Source organism: Lutra lutra, chromosome 3, assembly GCF_902655055.1.
Source record: "Lutra lutra chromosome 3, mLutLut1.2, whole genome shotgun sequence".
Classification (NCBI taxonomy): domain Eukaryota; kingdom Metazoa; phylum Chordata; class Mammalia; order Carnivora; family Mustelidae; genus Lutra; species Lutra lutra.
The window spans coordinates 2,024,244-2,044,949 of record NC_062280.1 but is presented as its reverse complement, the minus strand read 5'-3'; the positions used below and the strand labels follow the sequence as shown (position 1 = coordinate 2,044,949).

Here is a 20,706-nt window from a genome sequence, read left to right as displayed (position 1 = left end):
TTCTAGGTCTAAGTCTGTTTAGATAACTATGTTAGTTTGTGCAGTTGTTCCCCCTTATCCGCCGTTTCACTGTGCGGGGTTCGGTAGCCCGTGACTGAGCGCAGTCAGGAAGCAAATGATCCTCCTTCTGATACATCATCGGGAGGTCGGTCGTAGCCTCACGCCACCCCACAGTGCCCACGTCACTCACCTCACTCCATCTCGTCACGTAGGCATTTTATCCTCTCACGTCATCATAAGAAAAGCCGTGAGTACGGTACAGTAAGATGTTTTGAGAGAGAGAGACCACATTCGCATAACTTTTATCATGGTATATTGTTGTAAATGCCCTATTTTGTTATTTGTTATTGTTAATCTCTTAATTTGTGCCTAATTTATAAATCTAACTTTATCATAGGTATGTATGCACAGGAAAAATCATAGTGTGTCGTGTTCGGGCATCCACTGTGGGTCACAGAACATACCCCCATGGATAAGGGGGGACTGCTGTACAGTACTCAAAAGTGTAGTAAATAGAATTGTAAAAGTTAAAATTGCGGTAAACTGTAGTCTCACCAAGCAATATCTATGCTGCGACCCTATTTCTAGGGACCCCAAGGACCTCGAGGTGACAAAGGTGATCATGGAGACCGAGGTGACCGAGGTCAAAAGGGTCACAGGGGCTTCACTGGTCTTCAAGGTCTTCCTGGACCTCCTGTAAGTTATTCCTTTAAGTAGTGTTTGCCTTCCATGTGAAAATACACAAGTAGCTTGACACAAATATTTATTTGTCCGTAAAATGGTTGGACTTTTTGTATCTCAGTTTCATTTGAAAGTGTATCTTGAATATTTAATTACCCAGTTACCCATTATAATCTGCCATATATCAGCTATAATTTTGTAGGAAGGAAATAAAGCAAAAGGATATACGTGCTAGTACTCTCTAGTTTAGTATTGGTCAACTCATGTAGACACAGGAGAGGCTGATGACTTCAAGAAATTACTTTATGCTGCTAAAGTCAACGACAGCCCATTTTTAAAAGCTGAGAATGACAAAATGTAGGTGTAAATATTTTGGTGACATTTTTCACTTTTTTCCTACTTAGGGCCCAAATGGTGAACAAGGCAGTGCTGGTATTCCTGGACCATTTGGCCCACGAGTAAGTAACAAAACCTGTTAAGTTGCGGATATAAATGATAATGCTTTGGTGACATAATGTTAGGGCTCGAGTATCATATTTATGGCATTGAAGCTGAAGTCAGCCCCAGTTCCCTGAAGCTCGTAGCAAATATATGAGACAAACCATTCAGCGACGACCTTTAAGTAGAAATATTTCTAAATATGACCTACTGCTTCATGGGCCTACATTAAAATCTTTTACCTGCTGTGTATATACTGCTCTGTTGCTTCATTTTCTAGTCTGTGTTTATTGAATTTCACTGAACTCTTTGAGAAGATACAGTAGGACTTACTGTATGGAATGAGATGGAAATGAGATGGAATGAGATGGAAATAGATTTTGAAGCTGGATATTTTTTTTTTCGCTTTAAGTAATTGAGATACTTTCTCAGAAGTCGTTTGCATAAGGCTAATTCAGAAGCAAATCATAAAATGAAACCAGTATTTGAGGCTTTTGAAAATTCTACTTTGGAATCAATTTTTCCTCCAATAGGTCATTAATGTCCTACGACAATTGACACACGTAATGACTTAGGACAATCATTGGGAAAAATGTCTTCTCTGTCTAAATACAGGGTAACAAATCATACATAACGTTGAGAGGAGTAGTTTTAACATAACTGGGATGTGACAAGATCCTGGGGAATAAGCACATGAATTTAGCTTATTTAATCAGTCATACCTCTGCCATTTTCTTAGTCCTAATTAATTAAATTTCCGATTAACTCTACAATATATGAGATTTGATGAAACAGCCTTCGTCCCATAAAAGTAGATGACCGGTCCAGTAAAGTTTGTGGCTGGTGCTGGTCTTTCACCACACATGGATGATGGAGAATCCACATGTGATCCAACAGTGAACACTAAGGAGCCGGAGCGCCATTGACTGGTTAGCAGGACAATGAATGAGAAACGACTATGACAGCTCCTGGAGGAAAGGAGGCCTTTGATTAGATGATCATTGTAAAAAGTTTTCTTCCTAGAATCTAAAATGCAGTCCTTGTTTCTGGCAGGGTCCTCCAGGTCCAGTTGGCCCCTCAGGTAAAGAAGGAAACCCTGGACCACTTGGTCCTATTGGGCCTCCTGGTGTGCGGGGCAGTGTCGGAGAAGCAGGACCAGAGGTAATCACGGGTGTTTGATGCAGGTTATACTGTTGGTTTCCAAAGCCTGGACTCTGTCTGAGGAACATCCGTGCAGCATGGTGGACAAGAGATCAAAAAGACTCTGGAAACAAACCTAGATGTCACACACATATGTCACATGCCTATATAAGTAGCCACTGCAAGTATTTTAATACAGATGATTCAGAGCACAGTAAATTAGAGTCCAAGCTACAGAAGCCCTGACTTCATGTAACACCAGTGAGGGAAAGCAGCAGGTAATGATTGTATTTATAATTAAAGTTATGAAAACCTCACTTTGCTTTAAATGGCAATATACTAAACGTGAGGTTGATGAGTATAGTCATTCAGGAAAACAATGAAGTTATTTTTCTCTATTGGAAATGACATTCAGAGAGGATTTAAATTAAAACTTCTTATGAAAAATTCCGAGTATCAACTTGGGATACATCAGGAATTTGGGACGCACCCTCCCATTTCTGCCGTGCACACGTGTGCGTGTGCGTCTGTGAGTCTGGGCGCCCCTCTGTGCTGTTTCTTCCTGCTGGTCTTGTTTACCTTTCCTTCCTCATTGTCTCTTTTCTTACTGATATGACCATTAAGCCAAATATTTATTATTTATTATGTGGGTGGAATAGCCTTGTTTTCCCCATGGTCAAGGGGAATATTTCCTACACATTTCCCTGGGAACAGTTAACAGCTGCAGACTTGGAACACCTGGGACTCACATGGCTCTTGACCATCTTTGTTCTGTGGTTCAGCGGTCCTTGATAGAAAGAAAGAAAAAAAACAAAAAAACCCTCTTCCCCGATTAGCATAAAGGGACGCATAGAATCATGATATGACCTTAAAGGAAAAAACCCACCAGACTGACCAGACTGTTGAGGTCGAGGCCAGGTTGGCAGTGAAGGTCGAAGCACCGTGTTCAGGGCCACTTAATGTGGTGCGGCGGGCAGAGAGCTCTAGCCCTCCGACGGCCAGGACCGTGCTCCCCGCGTGCAGCATGCACTATGGAGCTCGACAGACCGTCCATTGGCCCCTCAAGCTGCCGGCTCTTCCCTGGAAAGGGACTGATCCCAAGGATCCACTGCCTGCCAAGTCCCGGCCACTTTCTGTGCTTATCTCCCTGCTACTGCAATAGTCCTTGTATGGCGGGGCAGAGAGCTGTTTGTTTTGTTAATAAAAAGGCTGAAGAGAACTTTTATCAGTTTTACTTAGTACAGAGAAATTCGATCTACGCACTAGTTAATGCACGTAAGAAGCCTTCCTGTACTTCCTTCTGTATGTGGAAGTAGAGGAAAATTCTTTTCGGGGCTGTTTCTTTCTTTCTTTTTTTTTTTTTAAATTGTTTTCGGGAATGTTTCTTGTGGGCACTTCCTTAACACGATGTGAGGCCTTAAGAACCAGCACCCGCGACTCGCTGCGTCTCCTCTTCCAGCTTCGGCCCATAAATCCTTTTGAAATAGTTCAGTGTGCCTTGCCCCAAACAGTTCGGAAATGCATGTCTGCCTCCACACACTCTCAACAGAAACGTCGTGCACCTGCAAGGTGACGTTGGGCAAACATTCTGCGCTTTGGTTTGTGTCGGTCTCAGACGCCGGCTTGCAGACTTGTTGCCTGATAGAAGTTATGCGTCATTTCTCGTGTTGGGAAGTTACTGAAGCAGGCCAGAGCCACATCGTTTAAAAAAGTCATGAGGTCAGGGACACCTGGGTGGCTCAGTGGTTTAAGCGTCTGTCTTCGGCTCAGGTCCTGATCTCAGGGTCCTGGGATCAAGCCCCATGAAAGGCTCACCACTCAACAGGGAGTCTGCTTGTCCCTTTCCCGCTAGAGACCCCTCTCCCCCGCTCATACTCACCTGTGCGCTTTCTCTCTCTCTCAAATAAATAAATAACTCTTAGGAAAAAAAGTCATGAGGTCACAGATCTGTCAGTACCATCAAATGGGGGTATCACACTGTAACCCCCCGCATACTGAGTTCCATCAATGCCTTTGTGTTCAGTTGAAAATAAAAAATAAATACATTAACTGCATTTCTAATTTTTTAAAAATTAGGGTCCTCCTGGTGAGCCTGGTCCACCTGGTCCCCCCGGGCCTCCTGGTCACCTCACAGCTGCTCTTGGAGATATCATGGGTCACTACGATGAGAGCATGCCGGACCCCCTTCCAGAGTTTACTGAGGATCAGGCGGCTCCAGACGACAAAAACAAAACAGACCCGGGAGTCCATGCCACCCTGAAGTCACTCAGTAGTCAGATTGAAACCATGCGCAGTCCCGATGGCTCTAAAAAGCACCCAGCCCGGACGTGTGAAGACTTAAAGCTTTGCCATTCTGCAAAGCAGAGCGGTGAGTGGACACCCTGCCCATTTCAGTAAAATCTGTTGTTCCAGATCGTGTTCTTGACTGCACCCCTAAATGTTTTCTGGACTTTCTAGTTAAGTGACAGGCCCAAGAAGTGAAAGTGGCAGACATGTCGCAGAATTTATACCTTAGTGGTGAGGACAGTCAATGATGTGAAAAATCACAGGATGAGACAATCAGGGTGACAGAAAAGGACAGACTATTAATGACGCCATCTCATGCGGCTCCAGAGATAACTCAAGGCATTCTAGTTGTAGTTGAACTCATTTACTGACTTCATTCATAGTTTTGACAATACGCTATTTTATTAGATTCCAGTCATATTTTGCTTTAAAATACTGGCTTTCTAAATTTAATGAGAACACACCCTTTTTGGCAAAGACCCTTGATTGTTGAGGATTTTCTCCTTCTGGTACAGTTTTCCCAGCTCTCAGATGGGAATACTGATGTTTCCTTCCCGTGTGTGTATTGAGCCTTTCACACATGGTGTGGCTAAGTGCCCTAGCACAGTGCCTGGCAGGAGGGAGTGTGCAAACGCGGAACAGTGACTTTTTCCTCAGCTGCAGGGTCTTTCCCGAGCTAGGTACTCTCTCTTAAGAGAGATTGAGTTCATCAGTGAGTTCCTCTCTTCAAACCCTCTGTTCATTCTTTTAGAGACTCATAATCACGTTTGAAATTTTCTTGACTTAGTGTGTATTTTTATTTTGGGAACTAGGGGAGTACTGGATTGATCCTAACCAGGGATCCGTTGAAGATGCCATCAGAGTTCACTGCAACATGGACACGGGGGAGACATGCATCTCGGCCAACCCGTCCAGCGTGCCGCGCAAGACCTGGTGGGCCAGCAAGTCGTCCGACCACAAGCCTGTTTGGTATGGTCTTGACATGAACAGAGGATCTCAGGTAATTTAATACGCTTTCTGAAAATTACATTCTTTGCCTTTCATTATTAATTGTATTTTATTATTGATTTAGGACTATGCTATTATTTTTGGCCAGGTTTATTATTACGTAAATAAACTTCACTATGAATTATATGAACATAAATTTTGAATGATAATTTCCCCACTGATGGAATGTGGAAAAGTCATTGTTTTTACTATTAGTTCCTTTAATGCACGTGACACTGACTGTGTGGTACACTGAAAAGGACCTCACCGTAGCTGCAAGACGTGGATTGCATTTAGCATCAGGAGACCTTGGTGACCAACACCTGGATCTCTTGCCGACTTTGTGACCTCAGGGAGTCACTTAACCTTTTGAAACATCGTTTTGCCATTTTGAAGTAAAAGTGATGGGGCGCCTGGTGGCTCAGTTGGTAGAGCCTCTGACTCGGTTTCGGCTCAGGTCGTGTGATCTCAGGGTCCTGGATCGTCCTGGATCATCCTGGGTTGAGCCGTGTGTTGGGCTCCACGCTCGGCAGGAGGTCTGCTTGAGGCACCCTCTCTCCCTCTTCCTCTGCCCTTCCCCCGCTCATGCATGCTCTCTCTCAAATAAATAAATATATCTTTGAAAAAAACGTAAAAAATAAAGTGAAAGTGATAATATCTACCTCACAGTCTCTGTGTGAGTATAAGGAGCTTAATATACTATCTAGTACCTGATAAGGTACAAATAAATATTAGATGATTACCATAATAGTACTTTTAATAATTAAATCACTATGTAATCTCTGCAGTATTATTTAAACTCAGGGCATTTTTGTGATTACAGTTGATCCTTGAGCAACACAGGGGTTAGGGAGAAACCTCAGTCAAAGGTCTGTGCGGTCGGAAATCCACACACAACTTTGACTCCCCTGAAACTTAACTACCAACAGCTACAGTTGACTATAAGCTTCATCCATAACATAAACAAGACAACTAACACATATTTTGCATGATGTAGTACATACTATATTCTTACAAAAAAGTAAGCTAGAGAAAAGAAAATGCATTAAGAAAATCATGAGGAGAAAATACATTTCAGTACTGTATACTGTTTATACTGGAAAATTCTGGGTATAAATGGTTGCAGGCAGTTCAAACCCATGTTCTTCAAGGGTCGACTGCCTATGAATTCTTTTAGTATTTTTAAGTCTCTGTCTCCTTTCTGTTTCTTTCATGGTCCTGTATTTAGGTTCTCAACCAGCCTTGCCATTTCCTCTTATAATACGAATACTTCATTGCAGATCTCTTGATGGCAGCCTCACTCTGCAGTTTTCCTCTCTCCTCTGCTTCTGATCTTCCCAGAGCTCATGCTCACAGAGACATAATGAGACAGTATGGATGTGTAGAGGGTATTCCGGAATCCACTTTGAGTAAATTAATGAGTAGGAAAGTTTAAAATTTAAATATACCCAGTTGAAATGTAACTTTGTTAATATAATATGTAAAAGGCTTAAATAGGAGCATTGAAAATACAATTCAAAACAGAAGATAAGTAGAAAAGAGCCTATAGGAAAATATTTTTGATTATCTGTTTTTGTCAGCAAATGGGCAGTTTGTAATTCGTATTTCCTTAAGTATGGAACAGTGGGTCTTAAAAGATTTTTAAGCCAGTAATTGAGTCCCAATTCTTACTATAATTAGCAATAAAAACAGAGTTATTTTTGACACACAGTTAAGTCAGTGCACAAGTATAACTTCTAAAAAGCAATATCCAGATATTTTTAAACAAATAGAGAAGCAGATTTCAAAATATACTTAGATTTTCTCTGATGAGTTATAATTATCGTTGGTTTCATCACCTTTTGTTTGGGGTAGGAAGGACAGAGGTTCTTGTGAATATTCGCAGAAGTTTCAAAATATTTTTATATGCGGGTAAAGTATGTTGTTTTATGAAAGAAAACAAAAGTAATATTCCTCCAAACTGATGTCTGAGATCAACACACACACACACACACACACACACACACACACACACAACCATAGGGCACCATGAAACGCTTCAGTGTTTTATATAACAAAGACTCGTTGTTTCTCCAGTTTATTTACGGAGATCATCAGTCACCTAACGCAGCCATTACTCAGATGACCTTCCTGCGCCTTCTATCAAAAGAAGCCTCCCAGAATATCACTTACATCTGTAAAAACAGTGTAGGATACATGGATGATCAAGCCAAGAACCTCAAGAAAGCTGTGGTTCTCAAAGGGTCAAATGACTTGGAAATCAAAGCAGAGGGCAACGTTAGATTCAGATATATCGTTCTTCACGACACTTGCTCTGTAAGTACTTTTGACCGATATTGATCTGGTAGAAGAAGAAATTTATTTTTGACAAAAATAGTGTCATGGCAGAAGTGGGGGCAATCTTACCCCCACTTTGTTTATACTTGTTCTTTAAGGTAAACATGAATGTGGGTTAGTCCACGAAGCACAGAAGTTTTAATGCAAAATAATGAACAAAGGATTGGGTCCTTGGGATTCAGCCCAGCTCTTCTGCAAACCCTCTGTGGTTCTTCTGCAAGTCACTTTATTTAATCTCAGTTTCAGGCTTAAAATTCCTTGACTCTAAAATGTATAATCAATATGAGATATCCCTTACATTTTTTGCTGATTTATACGTCTCCTCACTTGTAAATTTTAAAAGGGAAAATATCTAATGATGAATTATAGTGTCATTTGTAAAAACCAAAAAGGCTTTCATAATTTATGTTAGTGACCATTTGGGAAGCTGTCAAAGAACAAAAGGTATTTCCTCAATTTAAATCATGAAGGAAATGCCTGCCAGCTATGCTAGGACCTATCCTGATGTTAGCAGTGCTCTTAATCCTAAGTAGTGCTCTAAGACTCATTGCTTTCACATTATAAAATTTGGCTTGGAAGTTTATGTCTAACATCTTTGGAATAACTTGTCTATACCACTAACCCGTTGCACCATTTAATTCCAGAAACGAAATGGCAACGTGGGCAAGACCGTCTTTGAATACAGAACACAGAATGTGGCGCGCTTACCCATCATAGATCTTGCCCCTGTGGATGTTGGCAGCACAGACCAAGAATTTGGCATCGAAATTGGGCCAGTCTGTTTTGTGTAAAGCGAGCCAAGATGCGTTGACAATGAGCACCACCCCCGCCATCCGAGACCGCCCACTCACAGGGATTTTGACTGTTGGAAGCTGATCCTGAAACTCTTGAAGTAATGGCTGGTCCCGCATCAGCACTGCACATGCGGTCTTAAGTGCCTGGTCTCCTTATCCTTCAGAATATTTATTTTACTTACAATCCTCAAGTTTTAATTGATTTAAAATATTTTTCAATACAGCAGTTTAGGTTTAAGACGGGCAATGACAACAACCACCTTTTAAAAAAGTAAACTGATTGAATAAAGGAATCTCCATTTTCTTCAATTTATTTCAATGTAATGACAAAGTTGCTTAGTATTTATGAGGAAATTCTTCTTCCTGGCAGGTAGCTTAAAGAGTGGGGTATGTAAAACCACAAAACATGTTTATTTCACTTGGCTGTAGTTTGAAAAATAGTAGTAGAGCCCTTCTGTGACCTCTTATTCCCAGATTATCAATTAAAAATGAAATCAACATGTTTATCCTTGGGATTGAAGCCCACATGCATGTCTTGATATTGTTCAATTACCATAAAGACTCTTTGAAGAGAACTTTGAAAAAAAAATCCGTTTCTCACTATCTTAAATGAAATTTTTTAATAATATATATTCAGTGGAGAAACAAAGTGATCTTAAATTTTTATGAAGTGTGGTAAGTTCAGGCTTTTTTGTCATTCAAATTTAAAGATACCTTTCCCTCTTGACTCAATCTGTCAGCATAGATAGAAGTTACATGAGTACACCATTGAACACATTTGCACTTTCTTGTTTAAGAAGACATTGAATGCAAAGTAATTTACACATACAACTTTGTAAACATATGTCCAGGACCCAAAGTCGAGAGTCTTCCACGTGTACCGTCTCGGCATCCTGAAGCCTATAATGAAGAAAAAGATTTAGAAACTCAAGTTGCGGAGCTGACTGTAATCAAACGTGATGATTGGAATTAGAACATTCGGCCTTTGAACTCTCATAGGAAAAGTGACCCAACATTTCTTAGCATGAGCTACCTCATCTCTAGAAGCTGGGATGGACTCACTGTTCTTGTTTATATTTTAGATACTAAAAGGTGCTATGCTTCGGTTATTATTCCAAGACTGGAGATAGGCAGGGCTAAAATGTATTACTATTTTCTTCTAATGATGGTGCTAAAATTCCTTCTATAAATTTCTTTTAAAATAAAGATGGTTTCATCAATACCATTTGTGAAAAAATAATTGTTAGACTGCCCATTTCTGAAAGAAGGAGCATTGTTCCAGTGCCTCTCCATTGTTCATCTGTCATACTGTATCCAGAATGTTTTGTGATACGCGCATGTTTCTTAGACCAGAACATGTAGGTCCCCTTGTGTCTCAAGTTTTTTTTTCTTTCCCCTTAATTGCATTTATTGGCTCTGTTTTTATTTTTTCTTTAAAAATAAACATCTGGGACCATCCCAAAGGCCAAGCCATGCACGCAACTTTAGTCATGTATCTCTGCAAAGCATCAAATTAAATGCACGCTTTTGTCATGCCAATGGGTTTCGTTTTGTGACATTCCTTTGAACATATGAGATCCATTTTACTTCCAATGGTGAAAAGTAAAGTGTTGTAGTATCCTTTTTTGCCATTTGTTTGAAGGACAAAATGAGTACCTTCCAATGTGTATCTATATAATGGCTCAGAAACAAAACTCAATTGTCAACATCACCCACAAAGGCAACACAATACTAATTATCATTGTCTATGCCCTTAAAAATCTCAAGGTAGTTTTGCTGATAACAAGAGAAAAGCAACTAATTTTTCATGGTTGAACAAACGGTGATAATAAAATATATGTTCCAAAGTATATCACATATGAATTTAGCCTAAATGATTTCAGAGTTTTATTTTCAACATTTATTTCACAATATTGTTTTTTCCCAAATTGGTTATTATTTGAGCTCTACATCTTCCAATTGAATATTTATGAACCTAAAGACATTTGTGAATTATGTTTGCATTAAAACTTCCTTCAAGTCTGACCTATACAGATCATACAAGTTCAGATAAATGAACCAGAAAAATGTGGTGAATCTGTTAAGTCAAAAACACTAATAATCTCTAGCTATAGAAATACCAGCCCCTATTTGGAGCTCAGGAATGGGAAGCTGAACCAGACGATTCCAAAGGCCCTCAAACTGCTCGCCAGAGATCTATAGGTCCCATTAGGTTCGTGGAGTTCTTTGCCCTCCTGGCTAACTGACATCTCAAACTCTACATGATCCGAAGTGAAGTCATCTACATCTGGGGAGGATGGAGACAGTCACTGATTATTAATTTATTAAAATACAAATGAAAACCCCCCAAAATAACAGGAGTTAAGAAAAAGAAGAAAAAAAGCTAAGAAAGCATAAAGAATGCTGAAAAAGAATCCCAAACTCAGAACATAAAATTTGGCAAATTATGGCCAAGTTGAATGTCATTTATTCCAAATTGAAAAGAGTCATAGACAACATCCCTTCTCAACAGAATCGTGTTGTAGGGCTGAAAGCAAGTGCAAAACTTTCTGGGGGGAAGAAGAAGTACGCAGAGTCCTCATCCTCCTGTGAACAAAGAGCATCTTAAGATAACTGGGGTTTTTTTTTTTTTTTTAGAAATTACGAAGATTTCAGGAGAGACTAAGAATAATCTTTTTCTTTTCTGTTTTTTTCTTTAATTTTGTTTCAATTCAATTAATTAATTAATGTATAGTGTATCATTAATCTCCTAAAAGCTCATTGGGGGCCAAGTTCCAACCGTGGTTAACCACGGCCGTGACCCCGTATGACCCCGAGAGGCACGTGCGTCCGCGGGTTTGAGATCGGAACGGCTCGCGCAGCAGCAGCTTCTCTGGCCCCTTCTCGACGCGTCATTTTATGCGAACTTGAGTGCCAGCCGCCCCAGGGGTCCGTCTCCTCCTGTCACCCTCATCTCCGCGCTCTGTCGCCGCCTGGCCTTGTCCCTGCGCGGTCGTCCTGTCCCGGCCCCAAACCGCGCAGTACAGCACGTCTGTCCCCGGAGCCGGAGCTGGGGAGATGCTCGCATAGATGCTCGCCTCGTGTGTGTCGGGCCGGCGCAGTCCCGCGTCCGCACCTCCGCAGCGGCCTCAGCGTCCGTCCGTCCGTCCGTCCGTCGAGCCGGAGACCAAGTGTCGGTCTCGACACCCTCCCCCGCAGAATTCCCGCGTCGCTGCGTATTTCGGTTTCGTCCTGTGAAAACCCGAGACACCGAGTTTAACGCAGCGTCGGGCCACCCCGCGCGGGGACGTCCCGCAGCCCCGGTCGCCGCACGCGCTGGGTCCCGCCGCGGCCGGGGAGCGCGCTACGGGACGGTCCCCCCAGCCTCCTCCGTCACCGCGGCCTCGTGCTCCGGCCGCGCTGACCGTCGTCCTCGGCCCGGGTCGCGTCACCTCTGCGGCGCCCAAAGACACTGGTTCCTCCGGTGACCCAACCGGCGCTTCTGCTGCCGGCACAGTCGGGAGCCCGGCCAGTGTCCGTCCGTGTCCCGGTCGCAGACCTGCGCGGTCGTCACGTCCGTCCTGACCCGTCCACGGACCCGCGCCAGGCTTCGGGTGACCGTCCCCGCCCTTCCTGAGAGCCACAGGGGCCGAGCGGGGTCCGGGTCCGTGCGCCGCCGCCCTCGTCGCCGGCCGCTCCGCCCTGCACGCGCGCGCGCACACGCCACACAGACACACACTTGCGCGCACGCATGCACACTCACGTGCACACACTCGCACACACGCGTACACCACGCGCGCGCACATACACTCACGCACACACGCGCACACCCACGCGCGCACGCCCCACACAGACACTCGCGCACACACTCACGTGCACACACTCACACACACTCGCGTACACGCCACACAGACACACACTTGCGCGCACGCATGCACACCCACACACTCACGTGCACACACTCACGCACACACGCGTACACCCACGCGCACGCACATACACTCGCGCACACACCCACACACACTCACGTGCACACACTCACACACACTCGGTACACACGCACACTCACACCACAAGACACACACTTGCGCACACACTCATGTACACACTCACGCGTACACACGCGCGCGCACATACACTCACGCACACACGCGCACACCCACGCGCGCACACCCCACACAGACACTCGCGCACACACTCACGTGCACACACACACACACTCGCGTACACGCCACACAGACACACACTTGCGCGCACGCATGCACACCCACACACTCACGTGCACACACACGCGTACACCCACGCGCGCACACCCCACACAGACACACACTTGCACGCACGCATGCACACCCACACACACTCACGTACACACACTCACGCACACACGCGTACACCCACGCGCGCGCACATACACCCACCCACACACTCACGTGCACACACACACTCGCGTACACACGCACACTCACACCACATAGACACACACTTGCGCACACACTCATGTACACACTCACGCGTACACCCGCGCGCGCACTCACATAGACACTCGCGTGCACACTCCCGCAAACACACGCACGTGCCCAAAACAGACGTGCATACACTCACCTGCACACGCGCACACACTCATGCACTCACGTGTACACCCGCGCTCGCGCGCACACTCACGCAAACACACGCATGCGCACACTCGTGCACGCGTACAGAAACAGACGCGCATACACTCGCATGCGCACGCTCACGCGCACACCCGCGCACAGATACACGCGCACATGCACTCACGCGCACAGACACGCTCTCGCACACGCACACACACACACTCGCGCACACCCACACCCTAAGAACCCGAGCGCTGTCTCCCAGGATGAAGATGAAAATCCTCAAACTCCGAGTCTCCGCCGTGACCAGAATTTCCAAGCTTCGCGGCGTCACTGTCTGCCCGACTCCGTCACACACACGGTGCGTCTCTGTCCCTGTCCTCGGAGCTCCACGTCCCGTCCAAGTCCACGCGCGCGGCGGTCCCTTCCCCCGTGGCTCCGCCGGGCGACATCCCCGTCCTCACCACCGCCCGGTGCCATGACTTCGTTGCGCGCCCTGCGGTTCCTGACAGCGACCCCAAGGCTTCCGGCGCGCGTGATTACCTCCTGGGCTGGTCTCCACGGTCACTTGCAGTTGTGACAAGGGCAGGGGCTGTGCACGAGGATCTAACATCCCGCCCGGTGTCTGTGTTTGTCCAAAGTGCGCTGAGCGCGGGACGAGACACGACAAACCGCGCGGCGGGGAAGCACATCTACAGTGTTGACACGTGGTGACTCGCGTACTGGTGTGAAACGTCAGTGTCACTACGTCCTGTCCTTAACCGTTTCTGCTGGTGTCCCCGGACCGGGAACGTGGTGGGAGAGATTATTCGGTCCCCACGGCGGTGACAGCTCACAGCACCCAAAACTGTATCTGACCAGAAGTCTGCTGATCCTGCCTAAAACACTAACATTCCTCTAAGATACCTAAAGTAAGATAAAATGGGAATAAAAGTCCCTTATTCTCACATAGGGAAGCTCAGTATTTGAAAAATGTAGTTCTTTTTCTTATATTCATGCTTAAATTAAATACAACCCCACTCGAAATCCCTATAGGGTCATAAAAACATGGAACATGACAAAATCATTCTGAAGTTTATTGGAGCAAACAATGTGCAGAAAAATGATAAGGACTTTACTCATTTGTATCCCTCCTCCTGCTTTTGTCCGGAGCCAGATGAGGTCATTGAGCATCTGCAGAAGGGTCATTGCCAGCTGTGCTCAGCCGCCCCCGACCTGCCGTTCCCCGATGAGTCACACACGCGGCCGTGCTCAGCCGCTCCTCTGGGTGAGTCACTGGCAAGTGCGAGCGCCACGTCGAAAGCTGAGAGACACGACTCCCGCTGCGTCTCCGTCCTCCCTCGCTGGACAGGAACCGCTCCTGCTGACTCTCCGTGTCCTCCTTTTGCTGACCCCATTTCCACTCTAACCTAATTTTCCCAGCAAGGACGTCAACACTCTGTGACGCCGTAGTCTAGTCTTGGGGAAAAAAGGGCCCAGATTTTTTAGTCAAGTGTTTTTGTCTTACTAACTTCTTCCCTAAAACGGTGACTCTCTCCTCCTTCCTCACAGTGACCTCTTGTCACCGCCTGTTCATCCGATCCGTCTCCCCACACCCCCTTGTCCTTGGATCCCCTCCAGCGAGAGTTTTCCAATAAATAAAGCTTTTGTATGGCTCTACATTAAGAATCCGATCAAAAAAACAAACACCTGTCATTGAACTGCTGGAAGCTTTTGGGGCTAGACTGTACTTCCAGCCCCATCTCATCCCAGCAGCGAGTGACAGCTAAGCTCCACCTGCAATGGGGCTAATTTAAACACCAAGTAAACCTCAGGATTCTGCGCCTCTTCCTTTACAGCATTCTCCTGGAACTCCCTTTCTCTTTCTCCTTGAAAACGTTGTTACTTCAACTCGGCTCCAAGGCCACCCTCTGCGAACAGCCCTTTGAGGCTGTTCCCTCCTTGTGCCTCTCTAGTACCTCACGTCTTTCTAATCCGAGTTACACGCTGAGCCGTGACGTGTTGTTGTCTAAACGGCATGGTGTCTCACTCCCGTTGAATCTTCTTGTGCACTTGGTTCTGGGCCTTGCATTTGTAATTGCTCAATGATGTTGCTGAAGTGAAATGAATGCATTAAGTAGCCTGGGTTCTTCACTATTCCAGGAGAATAGAATAATCACTCCTGCTTTATTTCTCTTCTTTTGTTTTTAGTCTGCAATGGCTTTCCTTTTCTCCACCATTTGCCCAAATCATATCCTTCTTCACTCCACAACTCAAGTTTTACGTTCTGAAAGACAGTCCGGACAATATCATCATCACTGACCATTCTTTCTTCTGATGTAGTGTCCGTGTCTCCTTGGTGGGTCCGGCACAATTTGGCTCTTAATTGCTAACCACCTTGTATTTGTACTATTTCAAATAGGTTCAACTTATTAATTCTAGATAGATGACACACTTCTAAGGAGGAACAACTACATATTATATCCCCCTATAACGTTTAGCATAGCACTGAGCACAGAGCAGGAGCTTATAGTAGACAGTAGGTTGTTCCACTCGTACTTTCTCTCCAAAGCCAAAGCACTCACTGCCCCTGGAACTGCCTGTTTTTGAGGATCCACAGCCATTCCTCTCGCTGAGAATTGCTTTTAGTCACCAAGACTGCCTTACTGAAGACACCTCCCACCCCTTCCAGGTTCTGGCCCAGTCAGTGACTGTCTGAGTCAAGGACGAACAACCCCTCCCCCTTACTGGGAACTCTAACACCTCAGAAAGGCCATCTCAGTTCCGGAACTTATTATGGGATAGTCTGAGACCTCACTGTCCATCGCATGTGGGTCAGAGTCTCCTTCCGCCCAAGCTTGCCTTTCTGGACTTGAGTTGACTCCTTAATGAACGTTCTGCTCACAGGTTGCTACCTTGCTATCTGTTTCCAGACAACCCAATCTAAGAACTTAAATCTTTTTTCCCCTCCCACCTATTTAATTATGAAACTTTTCATTTTCAGCATTGCAACAAGCATATCCTTGCTTTCACGTCATCACGAAACATATAGAAATGTAGTAATTCCCATTTATAAATTTTATGAATCCCCAAAGGGTACCTTGACTTTTGTTGGTAAGAATCATATCAGATATGATTGGAAGATGTCAAGTGATTCTGTGTACTTTAGTAAAACACTAAGGAGCTTCAAAAGGAAATGTGTTTTCGGACAATGTTTAAAGACATGAGAAAGAAAAAAGAGGAACAAAATTATCATCAGAGAAGAATTTGTTTAAAAAATATTGGCCATAGATGACATTTTTCTTTCCTTTGTGGCATGAGCTCAAAAGTGATTCTTTTATAAGATCTGTGAAAACTGTAGTGTGGCAGGCTGGGGAGCACAGAGATCTGGTGAGAGCTTTCATCTGTGCACTGTCATGTAGAATGTTTCACTAATGTTCTGTCAAGCTCACTTAGTGAGCTATGACTCAATGGAGAATTATGTCTGAAAGGAAAATATTTTTCACAGCTTATGACTCACTTTTAAAAATAAGTGCATTTCTCTAAGATAGAACCCAGACAAGTAAAATTTTGATATAAACTAGATAAAAGTGAGGATTTTTTGCTGTGATTTCTAACTTTGTAGCCATTACTTTTTAAAAAATAGCCTCTCCTATGGTTTTCCTAATTATTACTAAAATCAAAAAAAATTTTAAATAATGTGATATCCCATGAAATGGAATAAACCACATACAAAAGTGCTTCTGCAGTATTGTCCCAATTATGTTAGAATATACATAGAATAAGGAAGTATCCACTGACATGGGACAAGGTGAATCAATTTTCCTTCTTGTCTGCATTTTCCAAATATGTTGTAATGTCTGTATAAATTTCATCCTCAAGACTTATAAAATATATTTTATTTAAAATGAGGAAGTGAAATAATTTTTTGTCAAACACTGGCTTGGAGGTAAAGGGAGTTGTATTCAATCTTCCAACAAAGAAGAGACAATAAAGGGATAATATGGCCTTAAAGCAGCAATACACGTGGGAGGATTGCATCACGTCCCTGTGTGTAGCCCACTGGACACTGGGAAATTGATAAAGCCTCACTTGAGCTCCCTGTTTAAAATCTGTGACTAGCAACCTTGGACTGGACCAACTCTAAGCTAACTTATCCTTCTAATATACCATGATTTTAACATTGAGACAACAAGCCTTTTTCTACTTGCTTCTAGGTCACTGCAATTTTCTGGTTTCCTTTCATGAAGTCTCTGTCTTCTTTGCTGCTTCCTCTCCATTCCTCCAAACTGTAAACATTGGACCACCCCAGCGTTCAGTCCTTCTTCGCTTTCTCTCTTTCTACGCTCCATTATTTGAGGATCGCATCTGCTTCCATGGATGTAGAAGCCATGCATATGCAGAAACTCCTAAGTGTGATTCTCTAACCGGGACCTCTCCCCTGACCTCCAGGTTGGTCTGACCACCAGCTCAGCAAGTCTACTTAGGTGACTGAGAGGCATCCCCAGGGTAACCTGCCCAGCCTGAGGTCCTGAACCCCTCAAATCTTTAACCTTGATAGTCTCCTCCATCTCAGCTATTGACAACCCTCTTCTCCCAGTTGCTCAGGCTGAAAGCTTCGGATTCAGGCTTGGCATCCCCCTTTCTCTGAGACCACCATCCAAGTTATTAGCAATTCTGTGTCCTCTATAATCAACATATACCTAGAACCCAATGGCTTTCGTCACTTCCTCTATTAGCCTCCTGGGTGGAAGTGACCGTGATCCTTGGCCCAGGTGACTGTGATGGACTCCTACCTGTTCTCACAGATTCTGCTCCAACACACTGTCATCTCAGGAGAGCCACCACAGCAACACTCTAAAACTGTAGGCCGGATCATGCTGTCCATTTGCTCAATGACTTTTCATCTCACTGAGAGCAAAGGCCAAGGTCCTCACAGTGGCCAAATAGAAGTCGGTGGCCATTTAATATCATCAAGTCAGAGTACTTAGAGAGTTCTAAAATGCTGAATGTCATGAGACATCAAGAAAGTACCCATAAATAGTGCTCCCCCAGGCAAAGCCAGACCAATGGTCACCCCTCCTCTCAAACGCTGTGCAATCTGTCTCCCCATCTCTTTCTGTGGTCTTTTCTTGTACCACTCTCCCACATGCCAACTGCTCCCATCCGGCCCTTTTTTGTTCCTCCTTGAACAACCAAGAACATCCGTCTCTCAGGACCTCTGCCATTGCTCTTGCCTCTGTCCGGCACGATCTTCAAGATCTCCATATTGGTGGCTTCATGAAAGACATTTGGAGATTTCGGTGGAGATCTCTGGCAATTGAAAACATGGTTAATTTGTTCTACAAAATACAGATATGAATTTGTGAGTTATCTTCAGTAAAAGTGCTGACTCGAGTTTTGGACATACCTGAGATTGTCTAGGGGAGATATTAGAGAAACTAATGACTCTCTAATGACTGGCAAGAGGAAGATGACAGAGACAGAGAAGAAATTGCCCCCAAGATAAGGCATTTATCCTTTCCCCAATGTATCACTAACGTGATAACTTAGACTGTTTGTTGTCATGGCTTAGAGTATTAGCTCTAAATTCAGATTGTTCGTGTTAAAATCTTAACCCCAAATTTTAACCTTTTACTAGCTAGGTGACCTTTGGCAATTTACATAATATTTCAAAAATTTTTTTCTTTTTTTTGGTAAATTAATAAGTTTAAACTGACTAGAACAATGTTGGCTCCTATTAATAATGCTTGGCTCATTAGTTACATTGTTATTGTAGGAGATTCCTCCAAAGCTCTGAACTTCATTCAGAGTGCTGGTTCTCCGAACTGTCTCGTAGTCTGGAAACTGGATGGAAAGTCATGTCCCGCATAATCGTTCAACCAAGCTCTCTTTCTACCTGCACCAGAATTGTTTGTCATTGTTGTTTATAAAAAAAAAACTAAGTAAAACTGTCATGGTCAGCCCAAGTAGTAGGACCAAAATAGTAGACCTTTATCAATTAGCCGCCACCAAAGATACGATATTTCTGACTTAGGCCTTTTTTTTTGAACTATTCTCCCCTGTTGTCTCTTACACTTATTCTCACTTTGTTTCTTGTAAGGTAGAGAAGCTCTTTGGCTTCTGACCACTCCTGTCATCTCCACTGAAACCAACAAGCTTATTTCCGCTGTATTGTTTTGTTTTTTTTCTACTTCCATCTCTAGACCAAAGTCACAGTTCCAAGCAGGTTTTCAAAGGTGCTGGAACATCTCACTATGAGTTTCTTAAGACCTTGGTGTTCCACCCTAAGAACACAGTTCGAAGGGAAGTTATGTTTCATGTAGGGTAAGCCATTCCAACATTTCAGTCTTAATTCCTAACTTTAATTCTCCATCTGGAAGGACTGTTTGTGATGTCTCAAATCATTTTGTTCATTTAATTTGTGCTGCCTGTGAGGTATGGTTTGGTCAACCAACCATATTAACAGTGGGATCTTTCTAGAATTTTCTTTTAACATTCACATATTGGTGAATTTCATCTGCTCTGAATTGCACAATTCTTCCACACATATTGCCCAGATTTTAGAAAATATTACTTAATTAAATTTTTTCCTTCTTTTTATGTGTAAGCCTCCTCCTGAGATTGACTTTTTAACTGTTACACAATGTGCATTCTGGGATCTGACACTAATTATAAATCTGGAGACAATAAGCAGTGGTGGGAGTGATGTATGAGGAGAATTAGTCTTTTCTTGCAGGCATCTTGCATTTCAAGAAAGGCAGAAATTTTAGCAGGCAGGAAATAAAGGGTCCTATTTTAAATGGCTAGAGTAATTCAATGTGAAAGAAGATTTGAAGAGAATTCTTTCAAAACCCCCATGCAATCTTCTGGGTTGTATTATTTCCTAGTTTTGTACCAATCAAAGACAGAATTTGAAAACCCATTTAGATTTATGCTGAAGTTTGCTGATCTGCAAAATTAAGAATTATATTTTCTCCTTGGTTATCTCAAACCTGTGCAAAAAGATGAGTTCTAAAATATGTTTTTTCATGTTAATATATTTATTTTAGCATAGTCAGGGAAAGGCCACAGCTTTCGTTTTGCATCTCGAGCCAAGAAGGTATGGATCTGAACTTGTCATTCTCTTCCCATGCATCAGCAGTAAAGCAGACACACCTACATGCTGTCCTGCAATCTCTCATGAGATTTAAATATCCTGTTGTGTCGCAGTGGCCACTCGTCCTCCTCAGCCTTGGCTTCCCAGGGCAGGTCATTCCAGGCGGTCACAGAGGTGAGCCCGACCTGCACAGACTGATGAGTTCTCATCTCTGTATGCAGATAGGATTTTCCTATATTTACCCCTGACCAGTATAAATATTTGATCCCACAGTTTTCCCATTTTCCTGAATTTCTGCTCATTGCCATCACTGCTCTTATCAGGTGCTGGCCTAGTCAGGGTTCACTGTTACAGACAACCCAAATCAACATGGGCTGTTTTAAGTAGAAATGTA

The 20,706-nt window shown here is 43.7% G+C and overlaps 1 protein-coding gene across 1 annotated transcript in view; it reads left to right on the top strand.

Annotated features, from left to right (window-relative positions):
• COL5A2 (collagen type V alpha 2 chain) overlaps nt 1-10,198 on the top strand; it is a 138,341-nt gene extending 128,143 nt beyond the window's left edge. The window contains exons 48-54 of the mRNA XM_047720551.1: nt 589-696; nt 1,086-1,139; nt 2,173-2,280; nt 4,336-4,627; nt 5,358-5,545; nt 7,609-7,848; nt 8,514-10,198. Coding sequence (XP_047576507.1) covers nt 589-696; nt 1,086-1,139; nt 2,173-2,280; nt 4,336-4,627; nt 5,358-5,545; nt 7,609-7,848; nt 8,514-8,660 — 1,137 coding nt within the window. The 3' untranslated portion in view covers nt 8,661-10,198. The remainder of the gene's footprint in view (nt 1-588; nt 697-1,085; nt 1,140-2,172; nt 2,281-4,335; nt 4,628-5,357; nt 5,546-7,608; nt 7,849-8,513) is intronic.
• Nucleotides 10,199-20,706: the final 10,508 nt, after the last annotated feature.